This window comes from Rhyacophila brunnea, unplaced genomic scaffold, assembly GCF_057557595.1.
Source record: "Rhyacophila brunnea isolate RB1 unplaced genomic scaffold, BYU_Rbru_1.0 scaffold_24, whole genome shotgun sequence".
Lineage (NCBI taxonomy): Eukaryota > Metazoa > Arthropoda > Insecta > Trichoptera > Rhyacophilidae > Rhyacophila > Rhyacophila brunnea.
In genome coordinates this window covers 2,493,716-2,519,089 of record NW_028232904.1, presented here as the reverse complement: position 1 = coordinate 2,519,089, position 25,374 = coordinate 2,493,716, and the positions used below count along the sequence as shown (strand labels likewise).

Sequence of the window (25,374 nt, the reverse complement as noted above, 5' to 3'; positions counted from 1 at the left end):
AGAAGAATCAGCTCTGCTGAATTAGTAAATTACACACAGAATCATAGAAATTCACATTAAGTATTTTTTTAGTCTGGTCGTGATGCTATGTTTCTCGCAGTTCTTGGTGTATTTGCATCATACGAGCAGGTAGATTTTTCCAATGCGGTTCATACGTTCCAACATCATCATTTTCTTTCATCCCCAGCTGGTTGTTGAAGGTGGCTCAGCAATTTTATTCCATGTACCCACAGTGAGTGTAATACATCTTGCTGTGATTTGCAGTTATCTCTTTGGTTACTCGAGGCAGCTTGAATCTGTACCGCGGAAATCTAGCTGAGATCCTTTGGATTGAGCTCACTCCATATGTGGCAATTTTGTTTATTAACATTCCCTTTAAGTCGGAAATATGCCTCATCACTGAACGTGATTTTGTGATAAAACAATGTCTATTAGTTTGAGCGAATCGATGACTGATTTTCAAAGTAAATTTTGTAATTTGGTAGCATTGTTCAAGCGTGACTTTGTTAATGACGATTTGCCAGACTATTCTGATCACAAATGTCCAAAAGTAAGCGCAGTATCACAGCTCGGTTTGACAGTTAACCCTTTCGGAAGTTCTACCTAAGCAAAAATATCACCCTATAGAAGTCTATGCATATTAGTCAATCAATTTAGAAAAAAATTGGCTGCCTGAAAGTATTTAGTACAAGTCGAAATTGAAAATTAATCTAATCAAACAGTAATTAGAGAAAATTGAAATTTTGCCGCCATCTTGGTATTTCATAGGTTTTCAATTGCAAAATATCTAAGTTTGACTTTGAATAAGTATTTAGCACCATACAATAGATGTCTAAACCGAATATAAATCAAATCAGATGGTAATTATAGAAAATTTATATTTTCGGTCTTCTGGGTACATTTTGAGGCGGCTCAATATTTAAAAAGTGATCCTTAGGATATTATATTGCATATTCATCATGTCAAAATTCGTGCTTTTATACTAGAGTGCACAATTATTTTATGGTGCTGGACTGAACTATCCTCAAAGGTAATGTATTTGACTTCCCTTTGCACATAAAATTTGACTACACAGAAATATACTTGATTATAAATGACGCTCCCGTAAAAACTTTATTACGGAGATGAAAGTCATGGATTCTTCAGATTGAGTATATATGCGATTTTTTTGAATCACATTTTGACTCAAGAATCGTTGGATCTTTGAGTTTTTCCCGTATGATATTGTTTTTGACAGCGATTGTAAGATGTCGTCAATTATAAGACGCAAAATAGGAAAATCAAAAATTTGTCTTTTAATACATTGGACGCTAAAGACGCGCCCAGCGCGTAACGATTAGGTGGCCATTCGATATAATTAGCATGCTATTTAAATGTGATAGGTAATTAAAAAGTAATTATCTAGTTAGCAGTCAATGTGTTTTAATCGATGCAATATGGTATATAGATATATTTAAAAACAATCACACTTACTTCCGAATAAATTTTAATGACACCACAATGTTAATTTTTAATGCTGGAATCATAATATTTTAGTTGATTGATATAATATCGTCACTGTTCTGGCAGAAGACACTAATTCGAAAAAATGGTAAAACCCAGGTAAAATTCATTAACTTTACTCTTAATATCACTCTATAACTTTTCAGACAGCCTGTATATATCGTCACTGTTCTGGCAGAAGACACTAATTCGAAAAAATGACATATTGAGTTAGTTATACCAAAATGTTCCTTATTTCAAACTTTACCGTCTGGAAACCTTCTTAATAAATAAACAGTCTTTATTTTAAAGTCATCCTTTTTACGATTACTTAATAAACTCACATGATAGACCATTTCAAACATTTTAACAACTTCAAAGTCAAATTACTCAAAACTAGTATTCTCCAGTTAGTGTGTTCTACCAGAACAGAGACGATATATATTGATTGAATTCTTGTTTTTTTTTCAATTATCATTGTTGTATTATCTTTAAAATTATTTAACAAATTAAAAGGCAATCAAGTCAAAATAGCCAAAAACTCTGTTGTGATTCAAGAGTGATTCAAACTACGATGCTTTTGAGTGTCCAATAAGCTTCCTCTCAATAACCGATCACACTTACTTTATAAATATCATTTTATTTTCCAGACTTACCTGATAACGTTGATCCACTATATGGGCGGATCGATACGCAAGGATATGTCGGCGAAAGTGACGCACCTCATCGCCAATGTGGCCAGTGGCGAGAAATATCGGTACGCGGCGGCTTTCCGGGTCCCGGTGGTTGGCCGCAGCTGGGTCGATCACTGTTGGGCGAGACGGCACGATGTGGACTGCAGAGCGAGCGATGACAATATTATTGTAAGCCTTCTTTATTTTATTCATTTGTAAGAAGTGTCGGGTGACTGTACAAGATTGATCAACGATTTCGAGTGAGGGTGAAAAATGGGGTTACATGTAAATTGTACGTAAAACATTTCACCGTGGCACAGTTCGCCGTATGCTTTCTTATCGGAAAGAGATGACCCTTAGACTATAGATACATCTAGACGCCACCCGTTGCATTGCTAAATGAAGCCGCGTGCCTTGCGTTTGGTTTGTGGGCGAGCGAACGCATTCGTCTACAAATGTTCGAGACCATAGACCATTTCGCTAGTGCTCGCCCAAAGTGCTCGCACTAGACGCTCAGAATTAAAATATAATTTTCTATTTTTTTAGGTTATATAGTATTTTTAAGCGGTCAAAATGCAACCATTAGGTAAATATATCCATAATTTAAGTAATTTTAAAGAAACACTAGGTCACTGATATTAAAATATATAATAAAATAAAAATAAATTATCACGAACATGTATCAACTTACCTATGCAACGTAATACCATCTTCTTGCTTATCAGTACGGCTACCACATTTTAAGACAACACACAGAACCATCTTTTCTACTTAATTAACTAAAAATATTTTCCATTGACTTTATGTTTAACACAAAAAATATCTATTTTCTCGAGCTCGCAAGTTATCGACGCTATGTGAAGCGTTCCGCCCCGATTTGAAGGCGATATTTTTGGAAACTAGCTCACAGATATGTAGACCTTTTATCTTACTCTAGCGCGTGTCGCAGAGATTGTAAGGGTGCCAAACACTTTCTCACTCGCACTCATGCATCGTTTTTGTTCAGGCCTTGAGATGACCATATCGTCGGGTTAGTGCCAAAAGTTGGTAAGTCGATAGTTTAGGTATTTTGAGTTAATAACGGATTATATGTCTATATATAAATATGTATGCTAGAAAAAAAAATCAAGGTCATCCGATATATAGAACATAGTTTTTTAGCTATTCATTATTTTAATAAAAATACGTAACTCCCGTTTTTTCGATTATCCAACATCAAAAAAACTGTAAAGATGCTTACAGTATTAATCTAGATACAAATCTAGCCAAATGTCAATGAAACGTGGCAGTCAAATCTTTGTAATGGCACTAACGGATTTATTTTAGTTCAATAGTTGAGCTAAAAGTTAAAACTTCTTCTGAAATAAGTTTGTAATAACATTTACAGTATTCTTTTCAGCCGCAGTCGAGTCAAATTCAATGTACTAGTACTGCCAAATATTTGTAACTTCAGTTACAGCGCGCATTTGCCTATGGTTTCGGCCATTTTGCAGTAACTCTAGCCAGAATTATCATTCTTTCTCCTACAACTGTCAGAGCAGGTTGGTGCGTGTTCGTAATTATTTGTGAAACGTTATTAAGTGTTATTAGAAAATGGATAGTAAACCATTCCCAAAGTGCTTGTCATCTAGAGCTGTGAGGATTTTACAATCAGTTTATAAAAATACAACCGATGGCTGTAAAACAAACTGATGTCCGATGTCATTCTGTTCAGGTACATTTTGTTGATTCATTTGTCTTTACTTTCGTTGTTAATAATTGTTATATTTCTCAATGTTTTGATCATAATGCATATTGATTATGATATTATAATATTACAAAGGTTCACCTGTTTATAAACGTGTAATAAAAATAATAGCTTATAGATTCGTGACGTGTCACAATGCACGGTGCATCAATTTGAAGATCAATAAATAACTTCGTTTTAGTTTTGTTTGTAAGTTGTATTAACTATAATAATAATATAACATATAACTTATCTTATATAACATTAAAAGCCAAGTCCTCTGACCTATTTCTTAACTAATATAGAATCATAATAGCCAAGTTATGGCTTTGTGACGTGTTGCGTTTCAAGAGTACCTAATAATTTAGAATGTCTGCCTAGCTTTAATGTTAGTGGCTCGGTTATCATTCGTTTTTTTTATAATAACAATGATGAATAAGATTTATTAACATAATAATAATTGTTCCAGGATCTAATGCTGTTATCAACTCCTACGGAAGAAATCAAGGATCACCGAAATCATTGCCCATACCGGACATTATACTATTTTTTTATTAGTCATATGAGAGGGCGGTCTGTTACCAATGTGTATAGTGAATTAAAGAATGGATATTATACTAAAATGTTGTGATAACTAAAGAAAAGAAAAGAAAAAATGTGTCGTGCTGGAATAATTCCATAAGAACTAAATTCATGATAAAAAGTACCTACCTACAAGTGCATTATGTAGAAACATTATTCCCGAACCTTCCTTAAGTGATAATGAAATCGAAGAAGACGGTGTAGTGTAGTGTTTATTAAAATAATCGTTGAATTGTGTTAAAAAAGAGCGGAAATAGTGAATAGAATCATGTTAAAACCAATTATTTGTAAATTTAACTCTTTATTCATGCGTCATTTCAATATAAGTTTGTATATTTTTATTATGTCCTCAATTTTTACACTGTAAATTTTTGTAAGTATTATAAATTTCTTTGTACTTACTTATTTTTTTCTAATTAATATCAATATTTTTATATTAAGAGTGTCTTGTATTATGAATGTTTTTAAAATCAACTATTGATTGTCCATTAATAAATTAATTCATTTTATAATTGTATCATAGAAGTTTGTATGCTATTTTGGTGTACCCAGATTAATTAATTCGATTTATTTTAAGTTTTTTCTCTTTATTAGTTCATGAAAGTATTTATTTTATTAAATAAGTTTATGTAATTTTATTATTTTCCTGATTTTTTCACTGTATACTGTTGAAAATAATGTAATTCCTATGACATTTTACTATAATAAATTTCGAAATTTGTATGTTAAGTATTACTTATATTATGTGTATATGTAATATGAACTGCCGTATGTCCATTAAAATATTTATGAATGCATTGAAATTGATCATTGATAATATAAAATTGTTTTCGAATTTATTTCTTTAACCTATAAACCTTCCCTTTCTTCAATCCTAACACAATGCTATGCACAGATAACTGTAAAAAGAGCTGATTCATTTCTGCCAAAGGTTTGTAAGTCCTACCTCACCTTACAAAATGCGATTATTTTGAATGATTAATTTTATTTTACGTTTTTTAATATGCAAGGATAATAGTTCATACTTCAATTCATCTAAATAAATAAAGCACAAAGTAATTATCATTATGCCTGATTTTAGAGGGCATGCCAAACTTTCAAATTGCGATTACTCCATAACATGATTTCGAGACTTACCAACATTTGGCAGTATACCGACGATATACTATAATATGGTCTCCAATTTTATTAGATTCAATATGAACATTAATTCAATATTCATGGCTGAATTTGGCAAAATTCATGAATTCAAGAATGGAAACCTAACCTAACAAATAATCTAGTATATTGGCTATTTTCAAAATTTGTTTGCTGCTGGCTTCCTGTATAGTGTAAACCGACAAGATCCGCGTTTTATTTAGACATGTATTTTATGTCAGTACTATACGAGTCAAAGATGTTGGACGGTCTTCAATATACGGCCATATATTTCCGATACAACATTTCACGGTGAAGTGTGATACGGCGAACTCCCTATTTCCCATTAACCCATTAGAGACATGGTGGATTTTTCAGGATCACTTAAAAAAGACACCGATTACTAAAATTGATATTAGTCATTTGTTATTTATTTATATTTTAAGTTAATTTTGGGTATCAGTGGAATCAAGAAGACATGTCAAATATAGGTATAAACACCCACGGTGGCATCGCGGCTTAAGCGTTGGACTATCACGCCGTGGGTCCCAGGTTCGAATCCTGGGTCTGGCAAGTACACATATTGTTTTTCAATTTGTATCTGAGTCAGGGTATGGACCTAATAGGTTGAGCAAGTGGCTGACATTCATTTCTCGTAAAAAAACAAAATCTGTATGATCCTAATAGGATTGGACATGGTCGGAAAAAAATAGGTTTTTCTGTTTTTTAGCCATTATTCAAAATGACAAAGGTAAAAAGTCTATGATAGAAGTAAATGATAAAATAAATATATACTAAACTGGAGCTAAATATAATACTTTTCAACATATATAGAAGATAGAGGGTCATTAACATTATATGATGTTTTTACTCTCTCAAACACCTCATACCTACCGAACTGATCATTATTTTGACAAATTTAAATAAAAGTATTTTTTATAAATCAAATAAGTAATTCAAAAAAAATATATCGGACTCAATATAACTAACATCATAAAATGATAGCTACATCCAATGACATTAATATGGACGAAGCATCTGGAAAAAAAATGACACTCACTTTTTTGTCGGGTCTGCCGAATGGCATAATCTGTTCTAACGCCATTACAATAAAGGTGATATTGCTATAAATTCCCGATGCTTTTTGTCGGTCTGCCGAATGGCATAATTCATATTTTAATATCAATATCGCTCGCTCAAATGAACATTGACACTAGAAACACTGTTCTAACGCCATTACAATAAAGGTGATATTGCTATAAATTCCCGATGCGTGATATCGCATAATGGAAATTGCGAAATTTTGTCACGTGTCGTCTACCTATCAGTGGCGAAGGGTGGAGGTAGGCTGTTAAGATTCGCTATAAATAGTGCACACTAAAATTTTTTAGTCATATGTATTTGTTTTTATTGAACTAAGACTACAATTTACAGATGGTGTTAGTTAGTTTTTAAAAATCAATTAAACCATGCCTAAACGAAACCATAATAGTTTTGGTCTAATTTGGGGAATACGACAAAATTGTGGATACTTTTTCATTCATAGTTATTTGTTTTCGTTGGATTAAAAATACATATTACACATATTGTTGGTTAATTTTTTTAATTCATTAAGCCCTGACTAAACCAAACTATAATAAATAAAAAATATTATTCTATTTATAAAATATTCAAAGTTATGTATGATTTAATTGTATAATTTTAGATATTTTAAAGATAGACATGTATTTTTTGACTATTATCTATTATGGCTTGGTTTCTCAGGGTTTAATTGAATTTTAAAAATTAACCAACACTATCTGTAAATTGTAGTCTTATTTCAATGAAAACAAATATGTATGTCTGAAAAAGTTGAATGTGCACTATTTATGGCGGATCTTAACAGCCTACCTCCACCCTTCGCCACTGCTACCTATACATGTGCGAATGTCACTATGCGCGAATTTACTTGCTAGATACTGTAGTGAGTGCGTTGTCCATTAATAATGTCATTGGTTATCTATTATTAAGTAATGTCACCTTTAAAAAAATCAAAATATGATTTAAAAAGTTTGTTTTTCACCATGTCCTGCATCCTATCCGGCGCCGATTGTCTCCAATCGGTCTATTGTGCCATCAATTTCTATGTTAAAATTAAATATAAAGCAACTAATACATTGTCTAATGATAATTCATTTTTTTTTAATTCCAGTATGAACACAAACTGAAAATGTTTCTCGGATCGAGGGTCTGCTTCATCGGATTCCCCGAGGATGAGTGCCAGCACATGACAGACATCCTCGTGAAGAACGGCGGAGAGACGGTGGCGCTGGACGACGCTGCCTGCTCCCACGTGGTGAGTTCACACCCTTGTTCTGTCACCGATTATCACATTAGGCTAAGTGTGTCCCGGAGAGAAGCGGTAGAGAAAACTGTTACTCTTAAATACCATGGATGCAACTGCACCATGTTATGCGGTATTAAATCAAGCGATGTAACGTATTTGAAAAAAAAATAGTTCTTTCTTATTAATGAAATAACAACAAATTTATTGAAGTAAGCCTTATAGATGTAGCCTAAATATAGCAAAGTGAAGCTGTTAATAATGAATAGTAATACCCCGTTTACACCGCGCATGGATTTACTGTTGACAGTAAGTATTATCGTGGCCATAAAAGAAAATGCAGTCACCCATTCTATAACCAATTATTCCAAAAAATAGTACTTAAAATGTTATTATAATTCCGTAATGTATAGTTTTAAATTATGATATGCTCCATCTGGTAAAAATTTCTTAAAAAAAATAGCGTAAGACGCCTACTTTTTGAGTGTTGAAATTGAAATAAAATATTCATTATATAATATGTAAGTATTTATATAGTTTTATTTTAAAGAACTGGAATCGAACCCTCGAATTGGGGTTCCGATTTTGGATTTTCGAACCGAACTTCATTCGTTTTTATATTATAGTCCAAACTTTTAGAGTATATCTCAGTTATACGGAAACGTTGCTTGATTTATATGTGCATAACACTGTCCAATTATTATTCTATGTGAGATTGTTTGTTTACGTACTTACGCAAGTTTCTCTGTACGCTTCTTTTTGGTATTTTGCCTCCATTTCGCTCTCTCTCTCTCTGAACTCTTCTATCCTACCCTTGCTGACCTTAACTATTCACGCTTGTTGAATGTTGTTGCGTTGATTTAGTATTAGTGTACATACGTAGCTGCATTTTCACTCACAATGTGTATAGTCCTATTTTCACATGTGTTAAACATTGTAATAGAGAGGTTATTGTCCTACAAACTGTGACATAATATGTCATATTATGAAGTGTCTATTTCCAAAAACCGATGAGTCAAAATGTAACAAACAAAAAAAGTATGTTCGTATTCTATGTATAATTTTCTATATATGTTATAATTTTTATAACTTTCAAAACCTGCCAAAAGCATACAATTTTTTTTAATGAAAAGCTTGATGATTTCGAGGCCATCCATAGACTGAAACTGTATGCGGATTAGAACCGTGTGCCATACTATACTTATGATTTCTGTTCATGGAAATGTATAATTGATTTAACAAAGCCAACCAACACCATCTGTAAATTGTAGTCTTAGTTCAATAAATACCAATACGTATGACTAACAAAAGTTTAACGTGCACTATTTATGGCGGATCTTAACAGCCTACCTCTACTCTGCCCTTCTAAGGAAGAAGGCAGTAACTGATTCTCACACACCTTCGAGATAAATGACATGTGTTTTTTTTCAAACCTTAGTACTGTGAATTAATAAAAAACGGTGATAATTTTTATTAATAGGATGTTAAAATACAAATAAAATAATAGTAAACAAGCAGTAACTGCAATAAATAGGTGCAATTACTGGCTTTTTGCTAAGAAATTTGTATTATTTTAGCAAATGTCTTTGAAATTTTTTCACTAAGGATTATAACGGTATTTTAGTGATAATACTGATTTTAAAATGAACAGAATTATAGCTTTCAAAATTACCTATCGGATGGCATTCATAACTCAATTTCACAATTTTTGTAGGTTACTGTCTTCTTCCTTGGAAGGGCAGTAAACTATTGTAGTTTGGTTCAGGCAAGGTTTAAATGGATTTCAAAAACTAATTGATTCCATTTGCAATTTGTATTCTTAGTTCAATGAAAACAAATAAATATGTCCGACAAAGATTTATGTCGAATCTAAACAGACAACCTCCATCTTTAGCCACTGCTATAGTATGTATAAAAAATACTTTCACTATATATCTCTCTTGATAGGTTGAAATTAATTTGTAGCAAACACTTACATAATTATTAATTAACAATTTGTAGAAAAGTATTACATAATGTGTCTTTCTTATGAAGTGAGGGTTAAGGTTGGCTTAGGGACTTTATCCAAGGAATATTAATTTAAACGTATGTAGTTTTGTTTGAAACCCCAGATCAACAATCTTATAGACACAACAAATTGTGCCTATTACAAGAGTTCGCATTTTTCTCCCTTGCTCTAATGTGTATTATTATTTGACGTCTATACGATTATTGATCTGTGGTTTAACAATATATATATATTATAATTTGCTTAACAGATGTCCATAAATTTCTATTGGGTACATTCTAGTGGCGAAGGGTGGACGTTGCTGTTAAGATCCGACATAAATAATGCACACTAAGCTTTGTCAGTCAAGCGTATTTGTTTTTATTGAACTAAGACTACAATGCTTAGATATTGTTTGGTAATTTTTAAAATTCAATTAAACCCTGCCTAAGCTAAACCATAATAGATTTAGTATATTTTGGGCGAAATGACAAAATTGTGCACACTTTATCATTCATACTTATTTGTTTTTGTTGGATTAAGAATACATTATTACACATTGTTTGTTCATTTTTTTAAAATCTATTAAGCCCTGCCTAAACCAAACTATAATAGATAAATAATAATATTCTATCTATAAAATATCCAAAGTTATGTATGATTTAATTGCATAATTTTAGATATTTTATATATAGATGAATATATTTTGACTATTATCTATTATGGCTTGGTTTCACAGGGTTTTTAATTGAATTTTAAAAACTTACCAACACCATCTGTAAATTGTGGTCTTATTTCAATGAAAACAAATACGTATGACTGACAAAGTTTGGTGTGCACTATTTATGGCAGATCTTAACAGCCTATATCCACCCTTCACCACTGGTTAATACATATTATGTAGATGAGAATTTCATGGTTAAAAATACAGTTGTTACTTGTCCAATGCACGTTTTTCCGTGGGAATAAATTTTGTTAGGGCGAGTGCACATTTAGCAATAACGCTCAAGTAACTTCGAAAGACACGCCTTCTTAAATTTTTTGGCTATCATTAGAGTTAAATTAAATGTACTGTTGTGTTTGATAAAATGGCGGGTTCGAATCCCTTGGCCGTGTCAAATTCACACGATTTTGCAATCAATATGTGTGTTATTATCCGGTGTACCGACTTGATTGTTTGAGTGAATAAAATTACCTCTTTAAAAAGGACAGTCATTGTATATCTATATTGTCTATGGTAAGCCCATATTGTCAGCTATCTTGTAAAACTCATAAATCCCATATTGGTACTAAACGTCTAATTACTTTGATTTAAAATACAAAAGCCGATCGCCAATACTAACTCAATTTGGAAAGCGATTCAAAGACTATTAAGAGCCATTAGTTAAAATTTGTCGCAATTAAGTATGGCGCCTATAACATAGTGGCCCGTGTGCATGGGCGCGAAACCCGAGAGATGTAGGTTCGATTCCTGCTGGGTATTTACTTTTTTCAAAAAGATTTTTCTATTGGTTATATGTAATATATTATTTTCTCAGAAATGTTTTCATTTATTAATTAGAATCGTTTATTTTTGTTAGTTCACCGTGCTCTCTCATGGGCACTTTTATTTAAAAGTCTCTGTAAACTCAGTCAAAGCACATGCTTTAAGTGCATAGCGACCTTAGTCTCGGGTATCTGCCCCTGAGACATTCTCAGATGCTTTACATCCAAACATAGAGTCTCGTGATACATTCAATTAAAGCCAAGTGTGGTGCGGGGCGGGTTGGTTTGGAGGGGTCTATGTTTGTGTTGTCCCTTGATAGAAAAGTTTTCGATTTATGAGGTTTACAAGATAAAACGTTGATATGGTTTGTATTGTAGTAGAATTTGTGATTTGTGGTCTCCAATATCCTGCATATGAAAATCCGTTAAAGGTGTATCGCCTTGAGGTTATCAACTGTACGGACCTCACCTGCTTAGTGTGTACTCGCATTTAGACGTGCTGTTGATTTGACGAAAACGAGATTGCGTAAAAAATTTTGCATGTGCTTGCGTTTTAAACTGCCATGCTGCTTTTCATGATTCATCGCATCGTGGCGCAGATACATGTGAAGCCATCTCCATTCGTTCCCATCGTCGCGAAATTACTCACGTATTCGTACTTACCTTAGGATTTGTTTCAATCATGACAAACCATAATATCGACGGACCGGTGTTGGTCACTTAATAAAGAAATTCTATGCCAAGTATTACATATATTTAAAACGTCAATAAATAATATACTTATTAGAAAAGTTGTCGAAAAAATTTTGGTTTGATAAGATGTGAATACGGATTTTTCATCTGTTGAGTGAGAGTTCTTCAATTAAACTACTGATTCAAATTAATAAAAGAAATTCTGGCGAATAACTTTAAATGAGTATTTATGATGTTCCAAGTGACTATATATATATAAATTTAAGTATTAATGTCATTACTTTGATTTAAATTTCAAACACAGTAGCCATTTCTTGATGGAATTATTTGCATCTTGGATTAGTTACTTAATTTGTTAGAGAACTCACTTGACCAATGAATGATTTGTCATTAAATCCCATTTGGTTCAAGATTATTTTTAGAATAAAGAATGATGTGTCTTTTTAAGTTACATTCTTAAATCTCATGTGTAATCACTCGTAAATAAAAATATATTTAATTATAAAAGCATTCATAAACAAAACACACATAAAAAATTGGTTTCGTTCGATAATATGGTTTGACATGGTCATTGTAAAAGTCCTCATCACTCGCCCTGTAACATCCCCACGTTTAACAGAGCGCCCCCGATCTCCTTGCACCGTGTTTCAGGTGGTCGCCAGCGGAGAGATGTACTCAGACCAATCCTTTTCCACCTCCCACTCCTCGAATCTTGACCACAGATCGCTCACCAATCGGACCCCCTACGCCGTACGCGACGGTGAAGAAACCGTCACCGAAGACTCCATGCCTTCTTTGAGAGGAATGATCAATGCAAACGGCTTGAGGAAGAGGCAGCCGTTGAATATGTCCAAATTTAGCTGCTTCGATATTGATCAGACGCTTTCAAACGATGACGATGACGATTCCGTTGACGATACTCACTACAGTCCGAAACCGAATATTTCCAGTGGGAAATTGAATAAAAGTAGAATTGATAGCGCAGAGGCAAAGTTGAAAAGGCGTCCGATAGATGTTACTGTAGGTAACATAGCGTTTGATGACGTTCTCGGAACCAGTTCGCCGTTTTTCAGTAAACTATTTTCCCCCGACCGACCCGGGACTTCATTCGATCATACGAACGGCAAGAAAAGTAAAAAGGGCAGCAAAAAACGTTCCCGGAATTCTGCTGAATCGAATTTTGAAGTTGAGATTTTGAATAAAGTTACGCTGCAGACGGCTGCAGAAGAAAACAACTGGAAATCGCCTTTCAAAAGGCTGAAGATTAAAGACTCGTTCCGATTCAAAGGCAAAGATCGGCCTTTGATCGTAAACAAAAGAAATAAGGCGAAAAATAGTTATGTGGACGATGATGTATTAAAAGATTTAGACGAGACAGACTATATGACATCGACGCCTTCACCGAAAAAGCATGATGATGATAACATATCGATATGCTCTAATATCAGCAACGTCAAAGATAGATCATTCTTTGCGAGTTCCGGTTTATTTGATATATCGTTTTCTTCATTGAAAGGAGGTAAAGCTTCGAAATCGGTATCTAAATTACGACGGAGTGTCAAATCGTTGACTGCATCGTTTAGGGGCGAACGTAAAAAGAAATACGAAAAGAGAGACAACGATGATTGTGTTGAAGAGATCCACTACGATAATTCGATCCAATTCACTCCTTTATCGACTCCGTTTGACGTATCACCCGTGGCCTACTTGGACACGACCTTCGGCCAAAGCAATCACACCCCGTTGGCCAGGATATCGGAATCGGCCGAGGTGACCGCCGTGTTTAAGACTCCGTCCAATTACGGGAGTAGGGGGTCTCCGGTGATCTTCAAGACTCCCGTCGGCACCGGTAGACGATGCAGGGCGGCGAAGAGGGCTGCCATTTCTCCCACCGCTCCCGTCCCATCCGGGTGCAAACGGCTGGACACCCTATCGGTACTAACACCACATCCATTTTTTGTTCATAGTCATATATTTTAGGCTGTAGATTGTGTTTTATAAAGTGTATGAAAGAGACATATTGTTTTTGAAAGGGACACTTATTCAAAAGGGCCACTCGCCGTAAAATCAAAACTATTAAAATTTCCAACCTGAAATATATTTTTGGCTGTAGTCAGTATTGTATTGTATAAATTGTACAGAGAGGTTCCTTGAGCATGACTTTTGACGTATTTCTGTATATTATATTGTAATATATATTTTTTTATCTATAATTATATTATTTATAATTTATATATACATACTAGTAATATATAATTAAAAATTATGGTAGAACATTGTATATATTCCTGTAAATTTTTCTTTTCTTCATACGTTTATAGTTCTTTGGGCTTTTATCTTAGATTTAAATTTGGTGTCCAGTTTTTTCATTCGTAAGCCTAGTAGTACAGACCTACATACATCTGCCTGGAGACAAATTATACAATAAACTTTTGCTCCATCACAAATGCATATTGCATCGTGCGCTTTAATCATGACAACACTCCAACAGACCATGCATCTCTACTTCCGTTGAACGAATATCAAATTATTTTCCCGCAAACATGTGTTCACTTGCTTTGTATGTCATTACTCATTAGCTTTGCACATGTTTTTCATCTGTTTCCGCTTGTTTATTTGTCTGTGGACAGATGTATGTTGGTCTGTGAGTTATTTTTCTTCTTCTTGCGTTATGTGACTTCGCTCAAAATACTCTCCCCGTTATTACATCTGCATTCCTCCGTCGGTACTGGTGAAAGTATCGATATACCAGTAGTGTATTTGGTAGGACAATCGATTAATTCTTTCAGCGCTGACGGCACAGCTGTTGTGTCCTCATTAGGTTGCCATTAGATATAATAAATGTTCCGCGGTGAAGCAGTTAAGGAATTCTTCACTGTTTCGAGTCGGCCATCGATCTTTCTACTGACAATAAACCTTTCTAAATTTATGCAATAATATAATATACCCGGAGAACTCTCTGATGAGAACCAGCACGATATGTACCGATGGACTAACAATCCTTCACTTTTATTTTATGTATGTATATGCAGACCGCATCTCGAAAAGACGGACACGGCTGGAGATTTGACTAGGTGAATTTAATCGGTTTTAATATGTCGTTGCCTCATATTGATTGAAGACATATATATAATATGCTGACCGCAATTATGTCCGTTTTTCCATATAGTCAGCTAATATCCAATTATCGCAAACTCGATATAAAATAGGTGACTCAATTATAATAGTTATTGTCTAAATATTCTATTCAATATATTATTTTGATTGTGAGTACGTCGATAAATAGCAGATCACAATTGATTGGGAATGCCACTCTAACATAACTTCCCGGTAAAAACACATCTCACCGCATTGTCATTGTATTTTTATTATATTCTACCGATTGCACCCTTGTAATTATTTAGCAGTAAATAAATTCTCTCCTTCATCATCACGAAAAACTACTACCGTCTTTCATCTGCAACACCTCAAACTGGACTATTTTATAGTATATTTTAAGGCGGCCATATTTAAAATGTGCCTTCTGGCTTATTCAGCAAATGTCTGATCCTGCATTTATGGCTGTAACTAACACAGTGACCTTTCGCTCCTTTTTACTCTCGTCATTATTTGGTGTCAGATAAACCGAATACTTTTCGACAGACTTTGAGTAATGTTCTCATTCATACACCCAACAGTACATTTTATCTCTTGAGAATGGTGTCTGTAAAAGGTCTGACATGCTGAGGATAGAAAGAGGAAGAACACACAACAAAGATATTTTCGGCTATGAATCCTTCAGCTTTATTATTATCTTGTATCAAAAATGTCACATCTTGAAGACATCAATATTTTTGCGTTACGTTTCAATATAGAAAACAAGACACCTGATTGAGTGAATTTAGTCCATTTGGCAGAGTGTAGATGACAATGTAAAAATATCCATTAAAAATAAAACCACATTCACCAACGCAAGTATCATTATCAAGAAATAGTTCTCATTAGCGACATGAACGGCATTCGGGTCATGTCAAAAGAGATGTATTTAATCCCTACGTATGTACGTCCGCAGCATAGCATATGACGTTTTGGCCAACGGTTCATTTGCGGGATGGGATTCGTTCACCAGATGGGATTCTTCAACTCCCGTTCACGGCGCCAGACTTTTCCAGGCTAATCATTCGTTTGAAGTAGCTTGCCTCTTGCCATACAGAAAGCCTTTTTCAAGAGATGCTGTTACGGTGATGCTGAAGTTTAGAATCTTAGAAAACCCTTTTATGGTCACTTTAGAGTCGCTGTATCTCTATATTGGTAGGAGTGCTAGGTTCGAAGCGGGCATCCTTTATTCCTCTCCCTATCTATATTTATCATACATAATCATATACTCCATAAATATTAACAATTTCATCTCTTGTATTGCTTTGTTTAACGGTATCATACTTTGAATAGCTGGATAGAATAACGGCTTTATGGCAGAAGTGTTCCAAATCTGAAAACTATGTAGGAAAGATATTTGTGTCATTATGATACACTATCTTTTCTAACCATGTGAATTAACATTAATTGATGATTACATAAAAAAAATAATTTTAAGAATGAATCAATTACGAGTCAATTATAAATGCCAATATCGAATCGATTTTATATTTAATGAATATTAACGGCCCACATGCTCAGCGTACATCAAAATGGAGCTTTTATGCTATTTTCAAAGCATGATCCTGGACATTACTTAAACGTTGTAGATAATCTATTTACATAATTTTGAAGCCTTATTATCCTTTATATTTATTTTAAACATTTGATGACTGCATAAAGTATTTTTATTACATAAAATAGTATTCTTTTAAACCTCTCGCTCCGATGTTTTAGAATATACTCATATTTCAGTACGTCCATGTGAAGTGGTGTTAAGATTTTTTATATTTATTAATTTTTAAAAGCATTTATAAAACCATTAGTATAATTTATGTCGACATTATTATAGTGAAATATTTGCAATAAAAATTTATATTGATAATCTCTGTGATCCCAAATTTGACAAGAATTAGGCATTTTATTATGCAAAAAATGGTCAAGATTTACACATTTAAAGATACTGATTATAAGCTATGTCTTTGACCATTCAAATGTAATAAACATTCTACGAATAATGTTTGCTTTATAATAATTATTGACCTAAGAATAAGGTAGTATTTTTTTCTATTGGCATTTCCCAGTGGTTAAGCTACAACATACGGCCGTAGCCATAAATTGACAAACTATAAATGAAGTAGCGAGTAAGATCATGTTAACGCGCGTGTTTGAACATGTACCTAACCAAAATTTTTTTTTTTTTAAACGGTGATGACTATATTCTAAAACATTAGAGCGAGAAGTTTAAAAGAGTACTAAATTATGTAATAAAAATACTTTATGCAGTCATCGAATGTTTAAAATAAATATGAAGGATAATAAGGCTTCAAAATTATGTAAATAGATTATTTACAACGTTTAAGGAATGTCCAGGATCATGCTTTGAAAATAGCATAAAAGCTCCATTTTTACGTACGCTGACCATGTCCCCCCTTACATTAAATGTATAATGAAGTGTGTTGACGTAATAATAATTTTAAAAAGTACTATAACGTCAGATATGTCAATATATCTCGATGTTAGAATAAATATGTTTGAAATAATACTGCTTTGTGTTATGTGGTTATGCGCCCTCTATGGCCAGGTGGTAACTTATCCGCTTGGTAAGACGAGGGTCTGGCAAAAATTCACATGTTGTTTTACAATGTGTGTTTGGATTCAGACCTAATAGGTTGAGCAAGTGGCCGACATTCATTTCTCGTAAACGAAACCTCTTTGTGAGGCGGCCGAGATCCACACCAGACTGTGGACTCAATTATCATGTGATCATTATTATTATGTATTCATATGATGAGAAAAGACAGGGGATCATAATGTTACAAATAAATTTACCTGAAATTCTTCACTTTTGACCCGTATACGGCGGTAGCGAAGGGTGGAGGTAGGCTATTAAGATCCGCCATAAATAGTGCACATTAAACTTCGTTACTCGTACGTATTTGTTTTTATTGAACCAAATCACAATTTACAGATGGTGTCAGTTAATTTTTGTTAAATCAATTAAACCCTGTCTAAACCAAACCATAATAGTTTTAGTGTACTTTGGGCAATATGACAAAATTGTGCACACTTTTTCATTCATACTTATTTGTTTTCGTTGGATTAAAAATACATATTACACGTTATATTGTTGCTTAATTTTTTTTAAATTCATTAAGCCTGACTAAACCAAACTATAATACATAAATTATTCTATCTATAAAATATTCAAAGTTATGTATGATTTAATTGCATAATTTTAGGTATTTTATAGATAGACGAGTATTTTTTGACTGTTATCTATTATGGCTTAGTATTCGCAGGGTTTAATTGAATTTTAAAAACTAACTAAATTGTAGTCTTATTTCAATGAAGTCAAATACGTATGACTGACAAAGTTTAGTGTGCACTATCTATAGCGGATCTTAACAGCCTACCTCCACCCTTTGCCACTGTCAAATACCTCTCTTTTAAAAACAGTTTAAAAAGTTATATACACCCATGTGTGCATGATTCAATTATATGCTTTTGTTCTATTGAAAATTCCAATTACGCCAAGAGTAGTTTTTATATTATGTATTTTTTTCATGCTTAAATAAATAACTATATATGTATTGACCTACTAACCTAACCTAACTCATTAATTTATATTTATATTTGATTTGTACCCCTTGAGTCTCCAGCCCCACCTGATTATATCGTTGCATATTGCTTACCTACATTATCAGGTTGATATTTTTAACATTGCTATCGTTTCTCGCTTTATTTCTTTATAATATATGTAGTTGTATTTAATTGTTTTCTTAATATTTTATTTATGTCACCAGCATCCCTTGTGTCCCGTCATCGGCCTGTCGATTAAACTTGTTTACGCATTATTAAATTTGTGGTTTTTGGTAAATTTATGATAAGTACATAAGTGATGATACTATTCATTAGAAACTTTTGATTTGGCCATACCATCCTCACAAAAATATGTCTTCACGTCTTTCGATAGTAATCAGTAAATTAAAGGCTTTGCTAACATCCTCCTTCCGTCTGAAGTGTTTTCCGCACCGATCTAGGCGCTTCAGCCAAATGGGATTTGAAATTGCCCATACGGATATAATTTGCTCAGATCCCGCTTTCAGGTTTGAATTAGTTTGCACCTTAGGGCCAAGACACTTGGTGCTGCAAATTGACACTAATCGGATCCAATTCGATCACAGTAATTTATGTGAATTTGCTGCAAATTGTAGCATCGTGTGGCACCCGGTAGCTCCGGGTTCGATTCCCGGAGAGGAATACTTTGTTTCACTACACTATTGCCATTGGGCCTAATGGCCTGTTGTAATGTTAAAATGAATGTATTATATATTAAATACCTTACTAACCAGCGTCAGGATCTCCAAATTTTGGTTATAAGGTACTTGCACTCTAATTTTTTGTAAGATTTTTTCTTGTAGCTATATATCTGAGGTATTTTCAAATTAAGTATGTTCATTAAAGAATGTTAGATTCTTAAATCTCGTGAATTATTCGTTGAATAAAAAAAAACTTTCTTTTTCTTTTGATCATGTCCGATCCTAATAGGATTATATGGGCCTCCACAGAGTGGAGGTTTGTATTAATAGATTTTTGTTTTTACGAGAAATGGGTGTTGGCCACTTGCTCAACCTATTGGGTCCACACTCCGAACACAAATTGAAAGACAATATGTGTATTTGCTGGACCCAGGATTCGAACCTGGGACCCACGACATTATAAGCCGTCGTGTAAAAAAATAATGTATTAAATTATTAGCAAGTGCAAGTATGTTATAACTAAAATTTGAAGAGATCCCGACACCAGTTAGTAATGGAGGCAATTGATATTTTGCTTTTAAACTGCTTCATATCAATGGGCTGACACCTCATAGACTGCATACCGCCTACCGCCAATAAGTTGATTGATGCACAGCTACAATTGAGTCACCAATGGCTATGTATGCATCAAACTTATATGAATTTAGTTAAAATCCTATCCTATATAGTAAATCAATCTTTAGTTCAGTTGCTTTCTTGATAGGATTTTTTTCAACGTCATCAATAATCACCCCCAGGGTCCTTCCCTAGGCTGCTCATGTCTTGAGACTGGTATCATGAAATTACCTGTTTTTAACATTATTATTTAACATTATTATTATTATATTATTATTATTTAACATTAACATATCATAAGTTGACCAAATACCACATTATTATGTTATTAGTTTGACAGTAAATAAATTGAATTTTCTTATTCTAGTTTTAATTAAATTATTGTTTCATGAAATTGTATATAAAATTTTACTTTCATTTATAATATTATTTATACACTTATATTATTAATCCTCAGCATGAAATGTTATTACTTATGTATATTACTAATAAATAATTATGTATTTTCCTTTCAATCTATCCTTCATTGTATTGTAATTACGAATGTTTCTTCTTATTTAATCTGTATATTAAAAGCTTTTTTATTCTTTGTCCTATGTATGTCTTCTTTAAACGCTTTTAGATAAATCTTATTGTCCGTGTCCTGATTGTGGACTTGTGTACATATCGCCGTCATGGAACCAAACTGTAGTATGTCAAAATAGTTTTGAGATAATTGAAACCAATGATTATTGCCTCACTAAATCTAGCCATTAAATAATGAATGGAGTTTTGATAGAGGTAAAAATATTTAGTAAAATAGATACGAATGACGAAGTCTTCGTAGTCCAGTGTGTAACGCGCTGCCCTTTCATCCGAGTTTGATTCTCAGTGACATCACAATATATTTATGTGGTTTTATCAAAGTTTGGCAAAGGGATTGTTTCTCTTCTATTACTAAATACACTAGTCTTTCACTACACTACTGCCATCGGGCCTCATGGCCTGATTTAGTGTTAAAGAGAGAGAATATAAAACACCTGATAATTGTGACAACTAAACGGCTAAACTGTAATAAGTAAATTGCTACAGTCTATTCCAATGCGTACACATACATAATTTTATTAGAAGTAAGATAACTTCAGAATATAATTAATTGTAGATACGACAGTTTTACCGTTGGCAAGAGGGTTGAATAGTGATAAAAATTGTTTATTTAACTCGAAACTACACTTTTTGTTGTGGTTATTGTAGTTTGTTTCCGGGATGGCGATATATATCATTGCATATTACCATTATATAGTCGTGGTCACAGTTGAGTGCCCGTGAACTACCCGCACGTTGATCAAAACTGTGCGAAAGGAAAAATATTAGGATTACAGATCAATAATTTCATACTATTTATAGATCTATAAATTGAATAATAAATCAATTCGCACTATTTGTAGCAATTGTGTTATATCAGTGTATGGTGTGAATATATTGATAAGTCTAAAAACATCAATTCTCAAGGTAGCTATTTGTAAGGTTGGGTTTCTATGGTAAATCAGGAATATATTAAAATTTTAGTTTGTTGAGAGTTAACAAACATTTTACTGAAATTTAAAAACATTCAAAAACATATAATCTGATTTACCACAGAAAGCCAAACGTACAAATAACTGCCTTTAGAATCAATGTTTTTAGACTTATCAACATATTCATGCCATATATAACGGATATTATGTTGAGCAGATTCTCATATTTAAATTAATTTTAACAAGTCAAGATAAACGCTACCAAGTATTAACTGATCTCTGACCGTATCAAATCACTTTGATCTGATTTGGTCAGCACTTGGACGTGTGGGAACAGATTTCCAAACAGGAATTCATGTGCAACAGTTTACGTGTCATGACGAAATCTAAAATCCAATTTTTATTTATTTATTTATTGTAAAAAAACAATTTTCACAATGTTTACTTTATACTGTTTTGTTCTCTGTGATGTATAGGTAGTGGATGAGCACGCCACGCAGTCGTTGCCCGATGCGGGGCCACGTGCGCACGTGGTCAAAGCCGAGTGGTTCTGGGCGTCAGTACAGAATGAGGAGGCGCAGGACGAGAAGGACTTCCTATTCGAAGACGTGAGTTGTTTTCAATTATATTTTCATGTTATAACAGACACAGACTCTGAGAAAAAAGATTATTATATATTTGCTATGGAAGCTTCGTTAAGGAAACGGAGCGGTGAGGGAGAAGAAGACTTTGATGAACTGACTCTCAGCAACTCGGCAAAACCCTCGATAGAGTATGTATATAAATATGTTGTTGGACAAATGAGTGTAGGACAATTGCCATTTAGGGTACTTTACAAGAGGCATTATAATAAAATATATCTTGAATGTTTTGATGTGAAACTACAAAATATCAGCATATTCTGGAATTCAATTACAGTCGAACTCGGTTATTACGAGGAAGATGGGACCGACTGAATTTGCTTGTTATAAGCATTACTCGTTATATAACATTTTTCGCACCACATTCTATTTAAGCATAGGACATAAAAAATCTTAAAACAATCGTAAAAATCCCCGAAACAAGCATGGCGTTCATAAACTACAAAAGAAGTTGTTTATTGTAATGAAATGCTGAGCCGCCGTTGCTGGTAGGTACCTATTGACTTAACAAAGCTTGGATTTTTTACATGCAATTTCAACCATATGCGTGGATACTTTTTCAATGTTGTCAGCGAAAACACCAATTAGGTACATAGACACTTAACTAGTGTCATTAACGTAATCCGATCCCGACGGCATCGATCTAGTTAAATGCCCGGTCGGATTTTATTGCTTAGGGTCGAAAATGTTGTTTTTAAACGATCGACACATTAACAGTTTTGCTCCGTATGCCCGAGAAGTAGCTCGTTATAAAAGTGAATAAATAAATGTATGGAGAAAATCATAAATTAAAACGTCAGCGAATGTTTCCTCATTACATCTGAGATCTCGCTATTGCTGTGATCGTAAGAACCAAGTTCGACTGTATAATTGTTTTGTAATGTTAATAGCGGTTATTAATTTTCTTAAATATCGCTGTGAATAGAAAATATTGCGGTCACCTTATGTTCCGAGTGCCAAACAAAAATATTATGTTGGACATGTTGCTAGATGATCAATGGAAAAATGCCTTCATATGGCTTTACCCAAGAGGCACTAGATTGACTCCTTAAGGGCTCAGACATACAGCTTAACACAGGTCTTTGTACTTGATCCCAAATGCATCCGATTAGAATCTCCAATATGGGATTCAAATAGGATACATTTGGAATCAAGTAAGACCGGCTTCGACGCCGTTCAACTGCAGTGAAGAATTGCATATTCCAATAAAAATCTCCATTTGGATAAAAAATCCAATATGAGATTCAAATAGGATACATTTGGAATCAAGTAAGACCAGCTTCGACACACTGCAGTGCTGTGTTCTGAGCCCTAAAATGTGTGAATTGAAGAATTGCATTTTCTGGTCCAAAAGGACTGGAAGGAGTTATGGGGAGACCAGTGGTATATCGTCCTCGGATATTAGTAAAATCCGAAGTGATTTAAAATTTATCATATTTAATTCAAAATTTTGTCATTTGATAAATATCGTTAGAGTGGACCTAACTACTGCTGGATAAATACCTCTACAAGCTGATTCCATTCTTATTGGCGCTGTACGTTACGCAATCACGTTCTATCGCAGAACTTCACTAATACATCAATCTAGCTGCCTACCTGTTGCACACTTTCTACCTTTTGTGTACTCTTCGAGTTGTATAGTATTTTCATTTACTATTTTATTTCATTTTAGTATGGGGTTTTTGACAGATATAGATTATGTTGTAATTTTCCAGTATTTGGACGCCCAAGTGTGCCAATCTCGGCGATCGTCCCGAGGTTCCTTGTCCAGCGGCGCATCGGGGACCAATCAGGGCATATCGCCGCCCCGCAGCCCCGCCCCGTCAGGCTCCACCCCCTCGTCTACCCTACCTCCAGGTTCAGCACACCGGATAAGGAAGAGAAAGCTGCGTGGGCCCGATGCCGCCCTGCACAAGCGAAGATCGTCGGTGGGAGACGCCGTCCTGCTGAGTTTGAGTGGAAACCTTTTGGATTGTACTCAAAGCCCGGACGGGAAACAGTCTTTACTTGATGGTGAGTGTATTACATTTCTGATATGCCTAGTGCGGTACTTCCAAACTGCTTTTACACACCACCTACGCCATGCTTGTGGATTGAGATAGCCATCTCTTTGTATGATTTCGCAATGAGCAATGTGTCATCTGCATATGTCCGTTGTATTGACACGGATTACAAGATTTATTTGGATTGATTTTTGAAATGATTAGATGTGTTATGGGTGCAAGAATACTACACAAGTGTTCATATTCGATAATACTAATGCTGTATACCAGAGGTAAACTACGGTAAATCCAAAATGACAACTTCACAGGAGAGACGAATTTGTGATTTTTGGAACTTTCAACTTGTGGCATTCGTGAATGGAAATAGATAAAATTTATCTATTTATCAAAACCTTTTTGTTTGTTTAACGCTGTAGTTCGATTATAAGTTTCATCTAAAGAATTGTATGGTTTCTTACTGTTGTTTACCTCTAATAGTTATGGAGTTACAATGACATTTTTAACTTTTATAATAAGAGTAATATGAGTTACAGCTGTTTACCACGTATGCAGGATAAGTAATGAAGTAACAATATAACAATAACTCCATTTCACGATTTTTGGAGTTACAATAGTTTACCTCTGGTATACAGAATGTATTTAATAAAAATAAAATTTTCGATCAGAACGGGATTTACAAGTTTTACAAAAGACAATAAAACTGAACGTAATATCTTGGGGTTACTGCCAAAAGTTGGTAAGTCTCGAAATCATGTTATGGAGTAATTGCAATTTGACGTTAGACTCATGTCCTCTAAAATCAGGCATAATGCTAATTTCTTTGTGTTTTTTGTGCATGTTCTATATCAGTGCTTCTCAAACTTTTTCATACCACGGCCCCCAAAATCAGAAAAAAAATCCAACGCTCCCCAAAAATCTTAGTCGTTTGTGATCAACAGTACTTTATTTACCATTAATTATTATTATAGGTACATTTTTATTAAAAATAATAGAACAATTCATTTAAGTACTTGCTTGTGCTTAAAGCTAAAATTAACTTCAAATTTATTACAGCTACAGCCGACAAAAACAATTTAATGAGAGGGGTGTGATAGCATATTTTTACGCAATAAATCAATCCTGTACAATGTTTGAAATGCCAATTCGCATGGTTT

The 25,374-nt window shown here is 33.8% G+C and overlaps 1 protein-coding gene across 2 annotated transcripts in view; it reads left to right on the top strand.

The window, feature by feature from the left end:
* Nucleotides 1-25,374, top strand: part of pbl (epithelial cell transforming 2 pebble) — a 127,116-nt gene that overhangs the window by 75,764 nt on the left and 25,978 nt on the right. For both annotated transcript variants that reach the window (XM_085951092.1, XM_085951091.1), the window contains exons 4-7: nucleotides 2,133-2,345; nucleotides 7,793-7,936; nucleotides 22,053-22,184; nucleotides 23,933-24,230. In XM_085951092.1, coding sequence (XP_085807218.1) covers nucleotides 2,133-2,345; nucleotides 7,793-7,936; nucleotides 22,053-22,184; nucleotides 23,933-24,230 — 787 coding nt within the window. The remainder of the gene's footprint in view (nucleotides 1-2,132; nucleotides 2,346-7,792; nucleotides 7,937-22,052; nucleotides 22,185-23,932; nucleotides 24,231-25,374) is intronic.